This window comes from Lissotriton vulgaris, chromosome 7, assembly GCF_964263255.1.
Source record: "Lissotriton vulgaris chromosome 7, aLisVul1.2, whole genome shotgun sequence".
Lineage (NCBI taxonomy): Eukaryota > Metazoa > Chordata > Amphibia > Caudata > Salamandridae > Lissotriton > Lissotriton vulgaris.
In genome coordinates this window covers 596,947,489-596,968,097 of record NC_141695.1, presented here as the reverse complement: position 1 = coordinate 596,968,097, position 20,609 = coordinate 596,947,489, and the positions used below count along the sequence as shown (strand labels likewise).

At 50.0% G+C, this 20,609-nt stretch overlaps 1 protein-coding gene across 5 annotated transcripts in view; it reads right to left on the bottom strand.

Annotated features, from left to right (window-relative positions):
• EXOC7 (exocyst complex component 7) overlaps positions 1 to 20,609 on the bottom strand; it is a 404,713-nt gene that overhangs the window by 232,893 nt on the left and 151,211 nt on the right. For 3 of the 5 annotated variants that reach the window (XM_086930709.1, XM_086930711.1, XM_086930710.1), the window contains 3 exons: positions 8,831 to 8,899; positions 6,592 to 6,737; positions 5,068 to 5,220 (listed from right to left, as the gene is read on the bottom strand). In XM_086930709.1, coding sequence (XP_086786835.1) covers positions 5,068 to 5,220; positions 6,592 to 6,737; positions 8,831 to 8,899 — 368 coding nt within the window. The remainder of the gene's footprint in view (positions 1 to 5,067; positions 5,221 to 6,591; positions 6,738 to 8,830; positions 8,900 to 20,609) is intronic. The other 2 variants (XM_086930707.1, XM_086930708.1) reach the window with 1 other exon arrangement.

The window sequence follows — 20,609 nt, the reverse complement described above, 5'->3', positions numbered from 1 at the left end:
CGCCTCTCCCATGTGGCCTCCCCAGCCCTTGAGGGACGCGTCCGTCACAACTACGTGCTCCTGTTGGGGAAGGGAGAGGGATCTGTCGCTGACTCAATCGCAGTCCGTGAGCCACCACTGCAGCTGTCTCGCAGTGCCCTCCGAGATCAGGACATGGTCGGACAGGTTGCCCTGATGCTGGGCCCACTGAAACTTCAGGTCCCACTGCAGAGCCCGCATCCGCCAACGGGCGTGATGCACCAGAAGGATGCAGGAAGCCATCAGCCCCAGAAGCCGCAGCGCCAACCTGACCGAAATTCGGGATTAAGGCTGAAAGATTGGAATCTGAGCCTGTATATCCCAAACCCGCTGCTCGGGTGGATAAACCCGAAACTGCGCCGAGTCGAGAACCGCTCCGATGAAAAGGAGCTTCTGAGAGGGACACAGGTGGGACTTCGGCACATTGATGGAAAACCCCAGCAAGTGCAGGAGGTCGGCGTAGTCTGGAGGTGGGTGACGACTACCTGGGGCGAGCCCGCCTTCAACAACCAGTCGTCGAGGTAGGGGAAGACTGACACCCCCTGCCTGCGCAGATGAGCTGCGACCACCGCCATCACCTTCGTGAACACCCGTGGGGCGCTGGTAAGGCCGAAGTGGAGCACGGTAAACTGAAAGTGCTCTTGGCCTACCGTGAACCGCAGGTAACGCCGGTGGGCCAGCAGGACGGGGATGTGGAAATAAGCGTCCTGCTGGTCCAACGCTACCATCCAGTCTTCCGGGTCCAGGGCAGCCAGGACCTGAGCCAAAGTGAGCATCTTGAACTTCTCCTTCCGGAGGAAGCCGTTGACGTTCCGTAGGTCCAAGATCGGGCGTAGGCCCCCTTTGCCCTTCTTGGGCACAAGAAAGTAGTGTGAGTAACATCCACACCCTACTTCTGGCCCAGGATCGCGCTCGATGGCCCTCTTGGCCAAGAGGGCAGTGACTTCCTCTTGCAGAAGTTGCAAGTGATCCCCCGACACGCAGTGGCATGGATGAGGGGATGCCTCGAAGGGGAAGGAGTAGCCCCTTCGGACAATCTGCAGCACCCACCTGTCCGACGTGACAGTGCGCCAGTGGGAGTGGTGATGGCGAACCCTGCCCCCCACTGGCGTAACATGGGCCGAAAAGCACAGTCTAGGAGGGTTTTGAGGCGGATGCTGCGGGGGAGGGTGTGGACTGGCCTCGCCGTTGTTCCCGACCGCCTCCACAGCGATTTCCACGGCCGCCACCGCGCTGGATGTTAGTCTGCGGTGCGTGGCTTGCAGCACGTGTGGGGGCGCCCCTTCCTTGGCCACAAAAGGAGCGAAAGGCGCCCGTTTCTGGCGCGGGACCGAGAGGCCCAAGGACTTGGCCGTAGCCCTGGAGTCCTTAAAGCGCTCAAGCGCATGGTCTGCCTTGTCGCCAAAAAGGTGACGGCCAACAAACGGCATGTCCATCAGTGTGTTCTGGACATCGGCCGAAAAGTTGGCGGACCTCAACCAGGCGTGGCGACGAATCGCCACTGTCGTTGCCATAGCTCTACCTAGTGAGTCGGTGGTATCCAGCCCACACTGGATAGAATATTTTGCTGCATCCCGGCCTTCCACAAGGGCTTGGCCGAGTTTGGCCCGTACCTCTAATGGACACTCTGGCAGCAATTCCGCGACAGTATCCCACAGTGAGTGGGTGTAGCGGCCCAAGAGGCTTGCGGTGTTGGAAGCCCGCAGTCCCAGACTAAGGGAGGAGAATACCTTTTTGCCGTACAGCTCATACCTCTTGGATTCCCTGTCCGGCGGAGCAGACGGGAATGCGGTCTGGGAATTTAATGCCTGGATGACCAGGCTCTCGGGGTTGGGGTGGGTGGACAGGAAACATGGGTCGCCCGGGGCCGGGCGGTGGCGTCTGGCCACGTTCCTATCTACGGGCGAACCCGTAGCGGGCCTGGACCAAATGCCTAAAAGGACGTCGGTCAAGGCCTCATTAAACGGCAGCAGAGGCTCGGCCGAGCTTGACTGCTGTTTAAGGACCTCAGTAAGAAGGTTAGTCCTCACGGCCGTGACGGGGAGCTCAAGGCCTTGGCTGCCCTCATCAACACCACACTGTAGGTTGCCCCCTCCTCCGTAGCCACGGTAGGAGGTGAGACAAAGCCAGTGTCTGGTGACGTGTCCAGACCACTGGCATCCCCAAGTCCACCTGTCCAGTCCTCTTGAGCCTGACACTGTCGGGTCAGAGGGTCCTCAGACCCCTCCCAATACTCCTCTTCACCCATCCCGATAGTCAGGGTTGTCAAATGATGAGGCCGGTTCATAGAAGCTAAAATCCCCAAGCGGCGTCGAAAGCGGCGCCGTTCCGACGCCGGAACCGGAGCGAGGGAGGCATCGGGGACGGCACCGGAGGGGACACCTGAGAGACCGGCGCCAGTGAGGTCGTTAGGTCAACCGGCGACGACCCGGATCCCGAAGCGGATCCAAAGGGGTCCTGCGGCGCCGGGCCGAAGCCCCCGACCTGCCAGGGGCCCAAGACGGGTCCGCTGGGCCCGAAGGCGCCGAGGAACCCGTCGGGGAAGAGAGGTTCCTCATGGCCATGAGAAAGCGCTCGATCTCCCGCTGCGTCGCGTCCTGCCCAGGGACCGGAGGGTGTGGAGCAGGTCGCGACTCCGACGGAGCCGCGTGGGCGGTGTCACCCGAACCCTCGGCCACGTCGCGCGAAGAGCGATGACGTCGCTTCGACTTCTTGTGCTTACCTGACGACGACTTCGACCCGGAGAAGTGATGCCGACTGTCGGAGCTGTGAAGGCTCCAACCCCGCGACCTGTTCCTCGACCTCCTGTGGGACCGGGACCTCTCGCAGCGCGGGCTGACTGCCGGAGTTCAAGTCGCTTGCTGGACTGCTCCCGCCTAGCTTTCGAAGTCAGGGCCCGGCAGTCGGGGCAGGTCTTGTCGTCGTGGTCGACGCAGAGACAGTGGAGACACCGACGGTGAGGGTCAGTGACCGACATCTGTCGGTCGCAATCCTCACAAGGCTTGAAACCAGGCATCCCTAGGCACCGTCCGGAGTCGCAAGACTCAAGAAAAAATTATCAAAAGTGATCAAAAAAGACTAGTCAAAAAGTGACTAAAGTACTGCTTTTTCCAGATCTGCGCTTGCTGGCGCGGAAAAAAAAAAAGAACTGATGTCAGCACGCGGAGGCGGCGTCTAAGTACTCCAACGACGTCATCACAGCGCCGACGACGGACGCGGAGCCGCAGACGACGCCTTCCGACGCGCAAGGGTACTGCTACGCAAAAATTTCCGGATCCAGTCTGATGCCTGGGGATATTCTAAGGTAAGGAATCTATCACTAACGTGTCTCTTTCAGATAACACCTGTGGACAGGCTGACAGGGATGTGAAAATGTGAGTCCACTAAGTCCAATGCTACCATCCAGTCTCCAGAGTTCAGGGTAGATAAGACTTGAGCCAACGTGAGCATCTTGAATTTCTCCATGTTGAGCAAGTACCGGAGGGCTCGTGGGACAAAGGCCCTTGTACTTTTTTGGGACAAGAAAGTAGCTGGAATGCAACCACAGCCTACTTCTAGCATCATTACCCTCTCTATTGCTCCCTTGGCCAAGAGAGTCATGACTTCCTCCTGGAGCACAAGTCAGCCGGTGGGAGGATGGAGGGAGGAGTGGTCTCAGAGAGGAGGAAGCAGCCCGTTCGGATAATCTGGAGAACCCACCGGTCAGAAGTGATGTTTTAGAATAATTTATCGGCACATTAAATTCATTAAGACTACATTCTTTTTCTTTAATTGGCATCAGCTTTTTTTGGGGAAGGGAATGTATTCTTCAGTTCTTCTAGAAAGGAATGCATCACTACTACCCTGCACATTGGGGCCCTACCCAGATCTTTCTGTACACCACCAATAAGGACAAGTGGACTAGGAGACAGTGAAAACAGGACATGAACTCCCAATTGGGCACCACAACCTTCTTTTGTAAACAGGTGTCATGTTTTATTGTCAATTTCAGCACAACTCCGGCGCTATACAATGATTGCATAACTATGATGCAATCCCATGCCAGAAAAGCAGTGGTGCCACAGAATGCCAGCATTGCTAACTCCGCAACTTTCCAAAACTATTCTCTCTGTCTCTAACAGCAAAATATTCTACATGCCAAACCATTACCAAAAAAAAAATAAGTGTAACAGATCTCAGGCTTAACCCTAAGATAGCCCTAGTAACAGTATTCCAGCATATTTTCTTAGTTCTACTACATGAAAGAATAACACAGCCATTTAGCATATCCTTGACACCATAACTTGGATCCCCCACTCCTTTCACCACATCCATGCTTGGTCTCCTGCTATTGTGCATCTGCTTCCACTACATGCCACCAAAGACCTACCTCCACTACATGTCACCATACACTTGATTTCACCTCATGTATTTTCACTCCTTTGGGTGACCTCAATGTGCAGAATTAAATCAGGCCTTTCATCAAAATGCACATCAATGTCATATCCTAATGCCAGTTCTAAAACCCACATACATTTAAAAAAAGCACAACCCTATCCAAATAGTAGTGATCCCTGGTAGCGCAAATGAAAACAGAGAGCTCCATTTCCTCATTCACCCATTTCTAGCCATTTAATTATTTGGAAGTCTCAATCACACAAAGAAAAGAGGCTTATCATTTGTAGGGTTTGCCAAATACAATCAAACACTATAGCATTCCATCCCTCGTAGATCTGTAGCAGGGTTTCTCAAGCCCATAAATTGGAACCTCAGTTTTGTTAACAGATGGTTGTGAGTCTGTTGCATGTAAGGGTTAGATTGACCACAAAGAAATGAATCCTCTTTAGTAATACTGAAATGGCGGTACCCAGCCACAGTGCAGCTGAAGTTGGATGTCTGAAGCAAGTATATATTAAAGCAGATTGATAGGATGGGTTCTGGTTTCCTCAAGAACAAACCTTTTATTAAGCAGGAAGTTGTGAAGCTCCAGCCCTGCACTCACTTCTTTAACAGCATCTTTTCACTCATCGGTGCTGAAAACTAAAGGCAGTTCAAATACATTAGACATACCTGTAAAACCTTATCGAATTCTGGCTTCATCTGCTTTAGGTGCCGCAGAATGGGGAAGATAGTCAGCACAGCTGAATAGTCATGCCGGACAATGGCTTTGCGAGCCGCTTGTACGATGTTCTCTCCCTCAATCATTAGATTATCCAAGGCTTCCTGCAATACAACATCCATCACACAATCAACTTAGAAGTCTTTCAAAGAAAAGATAGTGTGGGACTGGAGGAGAAACTAAAGTTACATTTATGGGTAAATTGCTAAATGTAATATTATCTGACACACAACTTGGAGAAGGATCTGGAGCTGGTGTTTCTTACACTATGTAATAGTAAAGACTAGCGTACTTTACAATGAATTTAAAGCTGGTAACGTAGGCAAGTAGTAGGAAGTTCCAGGTTTATTCGAATTGTATTTACAGTTGAGGCAAAAAGGTTGTGAAAGTAAGACATGAAATGGGTTTGAACTCGTTGGACACAAATAATAAAGTATCTACAGATTTGTTGAATACTAAACACCCACATTCAATGCACATAGTCACACCAAAGTAAAAGGGTTTTTCAGGTAAACATATCTCTATTCAAAGAAAATAACTGAGGCAGTCGTGTGTACTACTGTAGGCTTGCACAGTTTGAAAATATATAGAGGGAACATGGGGCGCACCCGGGTATCTTTTCACAGGACTCGCACATTCTCCTCGGCAGCACTGCTTATTGCCAATCATTGTTCACATTGCTTTTGCAGTGATTCCACCAGACTGTCTCCTCTAGTTGTTTCTATTGAAGCATGCTTTGCTCCCCAATATACTTCGGTTCTCAGCACCAGTGGCACAAGCTACACGTGTTTATCTCTGCACTATCTACATTCATCACTATCATTTATTGGTACTATTGGGCTCCTCTTTCATGAATTTCTTCTCCTACCACAGGCCACACCCCACCATTCTTCATCAGCCTTCTCACTATATTTCCTACATATGCCATGAATCCTTCGCGCACAGGTGAACTTGCAATCATTTCCAAGGGCCTATGTACATATTTGTATATATTGTCACTTGTATTGCTTCTCTTGTTTATTTCCTTCTCCTCACTTTGTGTTTTCTTATTATTCTAGCTCGCCTCAGGCTCCCTAAATTAAGAGTCCTGATGATAATATAATTTATACAGGATTGAAACTTTGACCTAAAAATACAGACCCCATACACGTTGTTTCATTGATCCTAACGGGCTGTGGTTTACCTGTTAAAAACACACTGATCAGTGCAGTCACACATGTGTATTGCACTGCAAAGAGCCCCAAGCATCTTTGTTTCCCACTTATTCCTCACTGGCACCCATCATTTGTTATTATGTAAAATATTTTCATTCAATGAGAAATTGTGCACTAATAAACATGGTTCTTGGATTTTAAGGGCTGCTGTTTTTGTTTGAAAATGTGAGTTTTTGCAAGGTCTGTAAAATGTGACTAGGAACACTGGTAAATAAGGATAGGAACATGGAGATAAAATAGAGTGTAAGGTTGGTATATTACCTGTATCAGGGAGTCAAAGGTTTTTTTCTGATGGTGCTCTGGGATGATCCTGCCCAACAGCTGGTATTCGCTTTGTGCTAGCTTCACAAAGGCACTGATGCCATGGATGTATGCGTCGAGTTCAATATCCAACACGTCCTCCTTTCCTGGACACACAACAGAAAGTCAATATACCAGGCCAGAGGAATTTAAAGGAAACAGACGGTAGAGACAGATTCATTACTATACACCTTCCTCTTGCACCTAAGGAACATGTTTTGTTCTAAGTCACTGATTTCGGGAACAAATCGGGCCACAACTCCACTCAAAAATATAAGCTACATAGCACTCTCCTCTTGCAGCACAGTGTGCATATATGAGCACTGCACTCTCACTAAACACTTCACCCACACTATGCTCACAATCTTCAGTAGGTAAGCACACACACCATTGGGTCACAGCTCAGCAGGCACACATGGGCACTATGCTGATACAGCAAAGTGGCGAAACAGTGGTAGCATGGTATCACATTATAACAGCCAGACTGATTATGAAACTCTCACAGAAATGGGCCATATGCTATCACAGCACAACAGAGTAATAGAGGCAATATACTAACAGGATACTGGAAAGGCAACACATATTCTCACAAAGCATGCTCTCCACTTGGTTCATTGTTCTAAAGCGTATGCTATGCCTATATGGCACCTCTTCTTCTCTGGGCCATAAGCACAATCACTGTGGTCTGTAACCACAGTGTATACAATCTTGGTATATATAAAGCAGCAACTTAATTGGGTGACCAGAGCTACATTAACCCATGGTAGTCAACTGCAGCACCTCGGTGTGGAGAGGCAAGCTGATGAACGGACTCATTACCCTTATCTGCAACTGGGACAGTCCGAGAGTACCATAGACACTGGACACCAGTGAACCTTTTTCTCCGTAGTTTTTAATGTACATTGAGGTCTCTGGGAGAGGAATGGTACAGAATCTTGTCCTGTACATAAAGAAAGTCTCCATATCAAGGGTAAGTAGTTTTGGTTATGGTGCTCTCATTTGACAGACGGAACTGAAGTCAGCCTTAGAAGCAGTACCACCAGCAACCCCAGAAAATCATCTACTACATTACCCAGTCTGGAAAGAGCAATGGCTAAAAATGTTTGATGTTTCTCACATTTGAGCACGACTTGCACTGCGAGTGCCTTAAAAATTGGAGCTAAAGAAGTTGAACTGCCCACTTGAAAGCAGTCAACCTGCACAGGAAGATTATTAAATATTCCCCATGCATTTTAAATCAGGAATGTTGATCGACTATTATCAATAAAGGGTCTGCAACATGGGGACCCACAAGTTACAGCTTGCAAAACAGTCAAAAACAGCACAGCCGTAGAAGTTTTCAAATTAAGAAAAATGACCATCAGATATTTGAAAATCCCATCTAGATTCGTATCAAAGATACAGTCTACTTCATAATAATAATGCAGGTAAAGTAGTCTTACAACTTGTTTATTGTTATTTTGTATTCCCTTTATTTGATCACAGTCCTTCAAACTTCCACCTGCAATAAAATTAATTTCTTAAAGCAAATCATGTCTTGTTGGCTCCGTCCGTGTAACAAATGGGATGACAAAGGTCTTGGGTGCGGCAACTGGAAAACAGTAACTAAACTTCAACTAACATGGACACCTACTGACTAACAGATGCAATGACTCCTGGGAGCTCTTGATGTAAGAGATACAAAGGCTTCGCTCCAGAGAGCTCCTGCCTTGTAATACATACAAAGGATCAGCTGGCAGGATCTTGTGCCGTATAATAGATACAAACAGCCTGCTGGTGGAAGGTCCTGCTTTATAATATGTACAAGAATTTAGCTCCTGGGAATACCTGTAAAAATAAGTGCATTGGCACTCATGTTCTACAAGTTACAGTGCAAATCTTGCTGAATAATAAAGCTGGCTTCCCCACTTTAGGCAGCCATTTCAAAATAAAAAGAGCTGCATTAGTTTGTCTGCACTATAAAAAGTAAATTAACTCTGGTCTTGGATTCAAAACTTTCAAACAAGCTTTAACACAAGAGTAAAAAAAACATCAGTCTGTACAAGAAAAGAAAAAGTGTTGTGCAAAAGGGCTTCCTAAATGCCCTATTACCTCTCCCCCACACATTCTCTTCACACACCAGAAAAATACTGCCTCTGCAAACCTATCTCTCTATTAATTTCTGAAAGCATTAACAAAGCTAACTCTCAGAGGTACTCACCACTACTTGGCCCGTGCTTCTCAGTCAGGGCGTCCCCCATGTGTTTAGCGCGTGAATCGTGCTCATGACCTAGTGAGATGCCAGGCAGCACAAACAGAATGAGGGGTTTATCTGAGGGATGGACAGAGCAGGGATGGCAGACGTGAAGCCCCCCCAGTCTTTGGTCTGGTCTTTGAGGAGCAAAATGCATGGTGCAGAGAACCCAGGCTGAGCAACAACACCAACTCCTTCAAGCATGAGAATCAGAGCAGATATACAATATCCTCACTGCTATCCATTCCCTACCTTTTTTCCTTTTAAAACGGAACGAATATATATCAAAACTGCTTTCATATTGCTGACTAATTTTGAGTCAGTACTGTACAGGTCTCGCTTTTACTCTCCTGCCATCTGTACGCGGCCTCTCACCCCTCTTCTAACTACTCATCTTTTTGCAGCATCAGTACTGATGTATGAACCATGGTCTTCCTACTTCTGTCAACTCGCAGCACCCTTCCTCCCAGTCTTTTATTCTCTCATCCATTAATTTCCTTTCATCTGCATCCGCCTCCTCTAACCCAAAGGCCTCCTCATTATCCTAATACCAAAAGTTCCAATTTATGTGCCACGCTGAATTGGCCAATACTTTCTTCTCTCTCCAGTAGATTCCTCTGCTTTATTTCCTCACATTACCTTTTTATTCCCCTCTGTTCTCATTTATTGCTGCCTTTTACATGGTTTGAAGGCTGCCAAGTTAATTCCTGTTGACATCAATACTCTCAACCTACCCATCTCTCGCTCCTGTCCCTTTCAACAATGCCCTTTCCTTCCATTCGGCTTTGTACATCTGATCCTAACCATACCGCCATTTCTCACCCCATGTTTAGCTCTGCCCTTCCTGTAGCCATTCATTCCTCCCGCTGCTGCATCCATTTCTAGATCTCTAGAACTGATGTGAGATAGCACTAGGGGTGAAACCTTTGCAGATATGAAACAGAGGCTGTATACCACAGGCAAGAAGGGTAACTGGGTGCACGAGGGAGAGGCCTGCTCATACTCTTAGGCTTGAAGAGAGAGATCTGCCACTTATTTCCAGGAGTGTAAGGATGTGTCACAGATGTGAAAGCAGCATTCTTCAATCAGCATACATGCAGAGCAGAGCAAGTTTCTGTTAGCCAATGGAAACTCTATAGTGGTTGGATCCCAGAGTAGCCCAGATTCACCCTTGGCAGCTCCCCCTCCCTTCGCCACACCTCTATCAGGAAAGCACTTTATTATCTGTCTGCTTACTCACTACAAGACAGGTATCTGTTCAAACACAAACAGACCACTCATGCCGCGGCTGAGCTGTTTTATAGGCTGATCTTTATGTGCCTAAAAACAAACGAAACAGATTCTAGCATAATCTTAATGTCAATCCTATGTATCATTCCTTCTGTGATTATGCTCCAGTTTTGGAAATATCTTAAAGCTTCTACTCTGTTACATTTTGGGGGAGCTCAAGTGCTTATATGGCATCAAAGGTAGAAATAACATCAGTGAGGCAGCCTTTCTGAGCGAATGGCCAGATACGAATGCAAAGCCAGGAATGGTCTGAACGAGTCTCCACACCTGCAAATGGTGCGTTTAAAGCAGGGTGAGCGGTTTTAATAAAACAGAAGAGGAATGAATGTAGTGGAAAAAGAGAAGGATAGCAAAAGAATATTGATATAACGACATTTTGTAGGAAGGAAGAAGGGATGGTTTGCGAAGGAAGAATGATCGAAGGAAGCGTGAAAAAGGAAGCCTAAAAGGTCAACAGAAAAGCAAGATGAGTAGAAATAAAAAAGGAGTCGCTGGGAAAGAGATTGGTGGGGCTGGAAAAGGGGTGGGTATACCTGGAAGGGGCATTCTACAGTTCTAAAGTGATACTACAATATAAATCACAATCTGTGGAGGAAGTCGTCATCACCACAAAGGTTAGTAGTGATCTGAAATGGCTGAATCTACATCAAAGATAATAAACAATAAAAAAAAGAGACTCTGCCCCATATAGGAGTGTGCCACATGAGGCAAATATTTAGAGTTTGGCAGACGGAATACTCGGTCACAAACACGGCAGATTTCGTGTCAGCTGCATAACAAGTGCATTATAGCCAATGATACAAAACGGCGAATCTGATATCCACAACATTTTGACGGAGCATCCCAGCCCTCAAAATGTATAAAAAAATACATTAAAAACACCCTTAGTCTTTTAACTTCCGTCAATTCACAAGGCATGGTATCAGAACCACCTTGTGTCAGTACTGAAAAAAGTAGCAAATGTTGATCCAGAAGTGCCTTAGCACTACACAATATGCGTAATGCTTCATCTTTCGCTTGTTTATAGGCAGCAACAACTACTGCAATGGAAAACCTGGCCAAATCCAAGAGATGAAAGATCAAGAATGGCAAAGACAAGAAAGCGAGAAGTTCAAAACATGGATCTGCCGCCAGAATATCCTGCTTCAGCCGCTAATAGAACCCTCTTCCTCTTGAAGTTTGTTCTACTCTAATCAGACTTTCAAGGTAAAAAAAAAACTATTGGGTAGCTGTGGTAAAGCAATCGCCCATCCTTAAGCATACAATTATGGGGTCTGGTAACAGAACTGGTGCATAGTGTGTAATGGTGCTCACATGGTATCTACTCCCTGCCACCATAGGGTGACATGAGTCATGAACCAGAGGGTTTATGATTTCTGAATTATAAATATGGATAACGAAGCACTCTTCACAATGGCCAACAAACAAAAAGTCCACCAACTGAATCGTGCCAAAAGAGTTCAGTAGTGTTTATTCCAAATAAGGTCCAAACTTCAGTCCAAAATTTCAGACAGTATTTGCAAAAAACACTTCGTGAAGAGTGCTTCGGTATTCATATTCATAAGACTTCCAAGGTTGTTGAAGCGCCAACATAAAGCAGGAGCTGGTAATGGATATCCAAACTGGACTCCTGGGTATTCAGGTCGACAACTGCCTCTCCTTCAGGGGCCAGGTGTCGGGCCTGGCTGGCAGATGCTTTGCGATCCTGAAGATGCTGAGGAAGTTCTTGCCGCTCCTATCCGTAGAGCACAGAAAGACCACGGTGCAGGCTTTGATTGGCTCGCGCCTTGACTACGCCAACGTTCTGTACCTAGGTCTGCCGGACTACCTCTTATCGCGTCTCCAGGTTGTGCAGAACTCTGCGGCCCGTGCCATCTTCGGCCTCACTAGGAGAGCCAGGGCCACTCAGCTCCTCAGAACTCTTCATTGGCTGCCCATAAAGAAGCGGATCGCTTTCAAGGCCCTGACCATCGCTTTTAAAGCCCTTTATGGTATTGGTGCCCGCTATCTCCAGAAATGGATCCCTTTCTATCTCCCTTCTAGATCCCTGCGCTCCTCGACTCAGGCCAGGGCAGTCACTCCTAGGATCTATCGTGCTCGCTGTGGGGGGCATTCTTTCAAACATCTTGTCCCCCGGCTGTGGAACGATCTTCCTCTTTCTCTCAGATCCAGCTCCAATCTGCTGGCATTCAGGAAAGATCCGAAGACCTTGTTTTTCATGCAATAATTCCGCCCCTTCTATGCTATGCTCTTTTCGCTCGTCCCTTTTTTTCCCACTCTGGACCGGTGAGGCTCGGACAGCGCCGGGACACTCCTCGGAGTAGCCGTGCGCTATAAAAGCACCCCGATTTAACATAACATAACATGACATAACTCCACTTTCCTATAAATTGGAGCTTCAGAAACATACCTTTTCCAACTGAAACAGCAGATGTGTCACATGTGGTGTTAAGTATACTCCAGTTTACAATCTTGCTGATGATTTCTGCACTACTCAATACATCTAACAAAGGTATCAAGGGCAGACTTTTCTTACCCGTCCACTTGAATAGTTGCACCAGAGTGCTAAGTTTGATCATGCCTTTTCCATTTCTAATTTGATAGTGAATACCCCTAATCAGCCTGAACAGAAATTATTTATGACTGCTCAAAAGGCGGAAAGACGATATAGCAGACTCATCTTCAATGTGATTTGTTACTGCTGGTCTGGTTGAAAGGCTATGGATGGATGGGCTTAAATACTTCCTGCACAGTAGGAGGTCTGCAGGGGATTTCCAGGTCCAATCTTAGAGTGTTTAGCCTCATTCATTGATGTTAAAGATTGGCAAATCATGTTCAGCTCTAGGCCAAAAGCCATACATAGGTACCTAAAAAGGGCAATTTTATAGCTTTAACTATTTCATCTGTGTACAGAGACAAATGCACTGGGAAAGCTTCAGTGTGCCCTTGCACATTTATACACCACTAAGGTAATTGACCAATGTCACTCTAGATCTTCAGGGGCATTCTCTAGACGATATCACATGGCTGGATGGCTACCTCAGAGACACTGCAAATGGGGTTGCCAAACCCTACTTTAAACCAAATGTTCAAAAGATATTTGGGACATCTCCCACATAGTCTTCATTAATCTCATGCAGGAATGATTCATAAAACTTTCAGTAATTTGGACTACTCCTGGAGTATGTTGCCCGTCTTCCAATTCCAACTTTCCGAACTTTCCAGAAGTTCCGAATAGACAGTGGTTCCAACAGAGCTGTGCTGCCTCTGCTACTCCTATGGTGGTGTGGGTCTGAACTATACAACATAATAAACTAATTCTTTAATCACTACACCGTCTTTCCATTGTGCTCAGATCTTAGTTATAAACAGTTTGTCACATAAAGAGACTAATTTGCAGGACCCTAGACAAAAAATAACAAACATTCTGGTGGAATGTGAATATTAAGAGCCAAAGACTTTTACATCTGGAAGTCCCCAAATTCGGGAAACAAAAAAGTATCATATACTGGGATTGCCACCATAGTCTGGAATTCTACCTCTATGGTAGTTACTGGGATTTAGTCCTTTGTCTGAAATTCAACCCTTATGATAGTAAGAACAAGTTCTAACTATTGTTTCTCAGGCAGAAGTATATACAAGTTGACAACATTCTACCATATTTGGGATTTGTATAGTAATGCACAAGTTACTACTTGTGTAACAATATATCTGTAAGAGACATTAGTTAGTGATAGATTCCTTACCTTAGAATTCCTTACCTTAGAATATCCCCAGGCGTCAGACTGGATCCGGAAGATTTTTGCGTAGCAATATCCCTGCGCGTCGGTAGGCGTTGTCTGCGGCTCCGCGTCCGTCGTCGGCGTCGTGAGCGCCGGAATGACGTCAGAGTACTTAGACGCCGCCCATGCGCGCTGACGTCAGTTCTGATAACACGGCTTTTCCGCGCCAGATACGCAGAGCCACTATAGAACCAACACTGGTGCCATGAAACTAGGGCCCTGAAAGGGGATACCCTAACCCTAGATATCGGTCCGCAGAAAGGGGAGGATGGGTGGGTCGGTAAGAAATCTATCACTAACTAATGTCTCTTACAGATATATCGTTAAACAAGTAGTAACTTGTGCATCTGAAAGAGACACGTTAGTGATAGATTTCTTACCTTAGAATAGATACCCCAGCAATACCAACCCCGGTGGTGGGTCTGCGAACCAATATCACACCAGAAAGTCCTGGAGGACGGAACGGCCAAAGAAGCCATCCCTCTGGACTGTCCAGGCAGTAGTGTCTTGCGAACGTGTGCAGCGAGGCCCACGTCGCTGCCTGGCAAATGTCCTGTAAGGGGACTCCTCGGCCCAGGGCAGTTGCTGTTGCCGTGGCACGAGTGGAATAAGCCCGCAATCCAGCAGGGGGCTCCTTTTTCGCCATGGAGTAACATGCCTGAATACACAAGATTATCCACCGCGAAATGGTCCTCTTGTGTACCGCCTTTCCCTTCTTCGCGCCCACGTAACCAACAAAGAGTTGGTCATCCACCCGGAATTGGCGTGTGCGATCTAGGTAATAGGAGAGCGCACGTTTTGGATCCAGACGGTGGAGCCTCTCTTCCTCTTTCGAGGGATGCGGAGGCTGAAAGATGGTGGGCAAAGTAACGGACTGCCCGATGTAGAAGGCCGTGACAACCTTGGGCAGAAAGGAATTGTGTGTACCCAACACCACCTTGTCAGGATGAACAGATAGGAAAGGTGGAGTAGAAGAAAGAGCCTGGAGCTCACTCACCCTCCTGGCAGAGGTGATGGCGACCAGGAAAGCAGTCTTCAAAGTGAGAAGACGGAGAGGACAGTTATGGAGCGGCTCAAATGGAGCACACATGAGATAAGTGAGAACAAGATTCAAGTCCCACTGGGGCATCACAAAGGGAACAGGCGGAAACATGTGTGTGATGCCCTTTAGAAATCTATTTACAATGGGGGACTTGAATAAAGAAAGCTGATCAGGGAGCCTTAAGAAGGCGGGAAGAGCAGAAAGGTACCCTTTAAGAGTGCCCAGAGTAGAGCCCTGCTGGGCAAGGGAAAGAAGAAAAAGCAGCACTTCCGAAAGGGGTGCAGAGAGAGGATCCACAGTCTTTGCTGTGCACCATGCCACAAATCTGTTCTACCTGCAGGCGTATAACGGATTTGTGGAGGGACGCCTGGCTGCCAGAATGATATCACAGACTTCAGGAGGCAAGTCAAATGGCCTCAACTGTCGCCCCTCAATATCCAAGCATGAGGAGGAGACTGAACAGGTTCGGGTGCAGCATCGTCCCCTGCTGCTGCGACAGAAGGTCCTCCCGAAGAGGCAGACGAATCGGGGGATCGACTGACATGCTGAGTAGCTCGGGATACCAGTATCTTCGTGCCCAGTCCGGAGCCACAAGGATCACTTGGGCCCGGTCGCGCCTGATCTTCTTCAGCACTCTGGGCAGAAGTGGTATAGGCGGAAAGGCGTACAACAGACCGCAACTCCACTCGCGACGAAAAGCGTCTCCGAGCGAGTGCCGCCTTGGAAATTCCAACGCGCAGAACTGATGACATTGCGCTTCTGTGGCGAATAGATCTAACCAAGGCTCTCCCCATCGCTGAAAGAGACCTTGCGCCACGTCCGAGTTCAGACGCCATTCGTGATCCATCATGCACCGACGGCTGAGTTTGTCTGCCCTGGCATTCAGAGAGCCTGCCAGGTGTTGAACCACCAGGGTCACGCCCTGACGTTCCAGCCATTGCCATAGGCGCAGAGCCTCCTGGCATAGGGTCCACGACCCCACTCCGCCTTGTTTGTTGCAGTATCACATGGCGGTGGTGTTGTCGGTGAACACTTGCACTACACTCCCCCGAACAGAGGGGAGGAATGCCTTCAGTGCTAGACGAATCGCCCGCAGCTCCAACATGTTGATATGGAGCCGGGACTCCGCCGGAGACCAGAGGCCTCTGATCTCCGCCTCTCCCATATGGCCCCCCCCCAGCCCTGGAGGGACGCGTCCGTCACAACTACGTGCTCCGGGTGGGGTTGGGAGAGGGATCTGCCACTGACCCAGTCGCGGTCCGTGAGCCACCACTGCAGTTGTTTCGCAGTGCCCTCCGAGATCAAGACATGATCGGACAGGTTGCCCTGATGCTGGGCCCACTGAAACTTCAGGTCCCACTGCAGAGCCCGCATCCGCCACCTGGCGTGATGCACCAGAAGGATGCAGGAGGCCATCAGCCCCAGAAGCCGCAGCGTCAACCTGACCGAGACTCGGGATAACGGCTGGAAGATGGGAATCAGAGCCTGAATATCCCGAACCCGCTGTTCGGGTGGGTAAACCCGAAACTGCGCCGAGTCGAGAACCGCTCCGATGAAGAGGAGCTTCTGAGAGGGGCACAGGTGTGACTTCGGCACATTGATGGAAAACCCCAGCAAGTGCAGGAGGTCGGCGTAGTCTGGAGGTGGGTGACGACTACCTGGGCGAGCCCGCCTTCAACAACCAGTCGTCGAGGTAGGGGAAGACTGACACCCCCTGCCTGCGCAGATGAGCTGCGACCACCGCCATCACCTTCGTGAACACCCGTGGGGCGCTCGTAAGGCCGAAGTGGAGCACGGTAAACTGAAAGTGCTCTTGGCCTACCGTGAACCGCAGGTAAAGCCGGTGGGCCAGCAGGACGGGGATGAGAAAATAAGCGTCCTGCAGGTCCAACGCTACCATCCAGTCTTCCGGGTCCAGGGCAGCCAGGACCTGAGCCAAAGTGAGCACCTTGAACTTCTCCTTCCGGAGGAAGCCGTTGACGTTCCGTAGGTCCAAGATCGGGCGTAGGCCCCCTTTGCCCTTCTTGGGCACCAGAAAGTAGTGGGAGTAACATCCACACCCTACTTCTGGCCCAGGATCGCGCTCGATGGCCCTCTTGGCCAAGAGGGCAGTGACTTCCTCTTGCAGAAGTTGCAAGTGATCCCCCGACACGCAGTGGCATGGATGAGGGGATGCCTCGAAGGGGAAGGAGTAGCCCCTTCGGACAATCTGCAGCACCCACCTGTCCAAAGTGACTGTGCGCCAGTGGGAGAGGTGATGGCGCACAGGCATCACATGGGCCTGAAATCTCGGACTAGGAAGGTTTAGAGGCAGGCGCTGCTGCGGGGGGTGTGGACTGTCCTCGCCTTGGTCCCCGACCGCCGCCACGGCGGTTTCCACGTCCGCCACCGCGCTGTTGGACATTCTGCGGCACGTGGTTGGCAGTATGTGTGGGGGCGCCCCTTCCGTGGCCACGAAAGGAGCGAAAGGCACCCGATTGCTGGCGTGGGGCAGTGAGGCCCAAGGACTTGGCCGTAGCCCTGGAGTCCTTGAAACGTTCCAGCGCATGGTCTGCCTTGTCGCCGAAGAGGCGACGGCCATCAAACAGCATGTCCAGTAGTGTGGCCTGGACATCGGCCGAGAAGTTGGAAGACCTCAACCAGGCGTGACGTCGAACCGCCACTGTAGTTGCCATCGCCCTGCCCAGTGAGTCCGTGGTATCCAGCCCACACCGGATAGAAAAGCGTGCTGCGTCTCGGCCTTCTGCAAGGGCTTGGCCGAGTTTAGCCTGGACCTCCTCCGGGCATTGTGGCAGCACTTCCGCAACCGTGTCCCACAGACTGTGGTTGTAGCGGCCCAAGAGACAGGCGGTATTCACAGACCGCAGCCTTAAGTTAACAGACGAGAAAACCTTCTTCCCGAACTGTTCGTATCTCTTGGATTCCCTGTCGGGCGGGGCCGACGGGAATGCGGTCTGGGAGTTTGAGGCCTGGATGACCGACTCTCGGGGGTGGGGTGGGTGGACAAAAAGCATGGGTCGCCCGGGGCCGGGCGGTAGCGTCTGGCCACGTTCCTATCCACAGGCGGACCTGTGGCGGGCTTGGACCAAGTGCCCACAAGAACATCACACAAGGCCTCATTGAACGGCAGCAGAGGTTCACTGGAGCTTGACTGCGGTTTGAGGACCTCTGTGAGGAGGTTAGTCCTCACGGCCGCGACGGGGGGCTTAAGGTTTAAGGCCTTAGCTGCCTTCGTCAACACTACACTATATGTAGAGCCCGCCTCCGAAGCCACAGTCGGAGGTGAGCTAAATCCAGTGTCTGGCGAAGTGTCAAGACCACTGGCCTTCCCAAGCTCATATGTCCAGTCCTGTTGAGACTGGCAATCTAGTGCCAGAGGGTCCTCGGACCCCTCCCAATCTTCCTCGTCACCTGTGCCCTGTAAACCAGGATTAGCAGACAGGGCCTCCTCGTGGAGATAAAAATCCCCAAAGGCCGACGGAATCGGCGCCCAGCGGCACCCTTCCGGCGCCTGAGTCGGACCGTAGGAAACATTGGGGGCGGCAACCACAGTGGGCGCCGGGGGCGACACCCTTGAGGACGGCGCCGGCGAGGTCGTAAGGTCGACCGGCGACGTCCCGGATCCGGAGAGGTCCTGGGGCGCCGAAGCACCCGACGGCGTCTGGTCCGAAGCACCTGACGGCGTCGGGGCCGAAGCACCCGACGGCGTCGGGCCGAAGCGCCCGACCCGTTAGAACCTTCAGACGGAACCGTTGGGCCCGAAGGCGCCAAGGGAACCGACTGAGGAGGGAGGGCCCTCATGGCCATGAGGTACCTCTCGACCTCCTCCAGCGTCGCGCCGTGCCCAGGGACCCGAAGGTGTGGGGCAGGCGGCGACGCTAGCGACTCCCGCGGAGCCGCATGGGCGGTGTCGCCCGAGCCCCCGGCCGCATCGTGCGAGCGTCGGGGTGGGTCGGAGGATCGATGATGTCGTTCCGACCTCTCATGCCTCTTACCTGAGGACTTGGAACCAGACGATCTGTGTCCACTCCCGGAGCTTCGATGACTCCGACCTCGCGACCTGTCCCTCGACCTTCCGTGGGACCGGGACCTGGAGCGGCGCGGGGCCAACTGCCTCAGCTAGAGTCGCTTGCGGGACCGCTCCCGCCTAGCCTTCGACGTCAGGGCCCGGCAGTCGAAGCAGGTTCGATCATCATGGTCGAGGCCTAAGCACTTCAGGCACTGGCGATGGGGGTCCGTGACCGACATGAGTCGGTCGCACTTCGAGCAAGTCTTGAACGCGGGCATCCCTGGCACCGATGGAGTCAAAGACTCGACAAGAAAGAGCAATCAAAAAGATCAAAAAGTTCAGTCAAAAATTGACTGGGGGTAGAGCTTCTTCCGGATCTGCGCTAGCTGGCGCGGAAAAAAGAAGAACTGACGTCAGCGCGCATGGGCGGCGTCTAAGTACTCCGACGTCGTCATTCCGGCGCTTGCGACGCCGACGACGGACGCGGAGCCGCAGAAGACGCCTACCGACGCGCAGGGGTATTGCTACGCAAAAAATTTCCGGATCCAGTCTGACGCCTGGGGATATTCTAAGGTAAGGAATTCTAAGGTAAGGAATCTATCACTAACGTGTCTCTTTCAGATATTGTAGTTATTCTGATGTTGTAACCATAACTAGTTAAATCTCGTGATCTAAAAGCCAGGATCACAGTGGACTGAGGCACAAAGTGGGACAGCAACCAAAACTAAACTGAGACACATCATTTCTTTAGTGGGGGTCTGTTTTGACTTAATTTTAAGTGTCTTCACTGTCTTAGTGCACTATTGCATGGGAGGGTGTGCGTCTGGGGAATACTCCCTCCACCACATTTGTTGTATATTATGAAAGCCTCACCACTGTGCAGTGTGTCCATTCCTGTTCCTCTGAGTGGAGCATAGGAAAAGAAAGGAGACCGTCTCAGAGCCACCGTCTATTCCTGTTACATTACAGATTACCACCATTGAGGTTTTTTTACCCCGGCCGTGGGGGCTGTACCGAAGGAGATAGAGTTGGCAGAAAGAAGGCTATCTCTAATTATGGATGTCCTTCCCCTCATCTCCACCCCCCAAGTGTCTCCAGTCTCTTTGATGTGCCTACTGTGTTCTCGGAGCCTCATAGCACAAGCATAACGGAGCCTGTCGGTGAGACTTGGATGGAATCTCAGTGGTTATAGACTCGGCTCAGAGAATTGATGCCTCAGATGGATACACCCAGGAACTTACGCAATTAAGCCCTACTATAAGCCCTAGGTGTAAGCCCAGGAGACGGTGGCTGCCCCAAAACAGAGATGCACCTTAGTTAATGTGGGCATGCAGACTTAACAAATGTCATGTTTCTCTCAGCGATTAGACCATTTGCCTGATGCTTACTTAAGCAAGTTTAATGCGGTCGTGAACGCCAAAGTGGACCCATCATGTCAAGGCTAGCATTGATCAAATCTAGATTATCGCAGATTTTGGTCCATATGAGGAATTTCGTAGACCCACAATAGGGACCGAGCACCTCATCTTTTGGGCTGCTAAATAAGGAAAATGTTACTTACCAGTATGCATCTGTTCTTGGCATGTAGAGCTGCAGATCCACACACTTGCATTAGATCGCCAT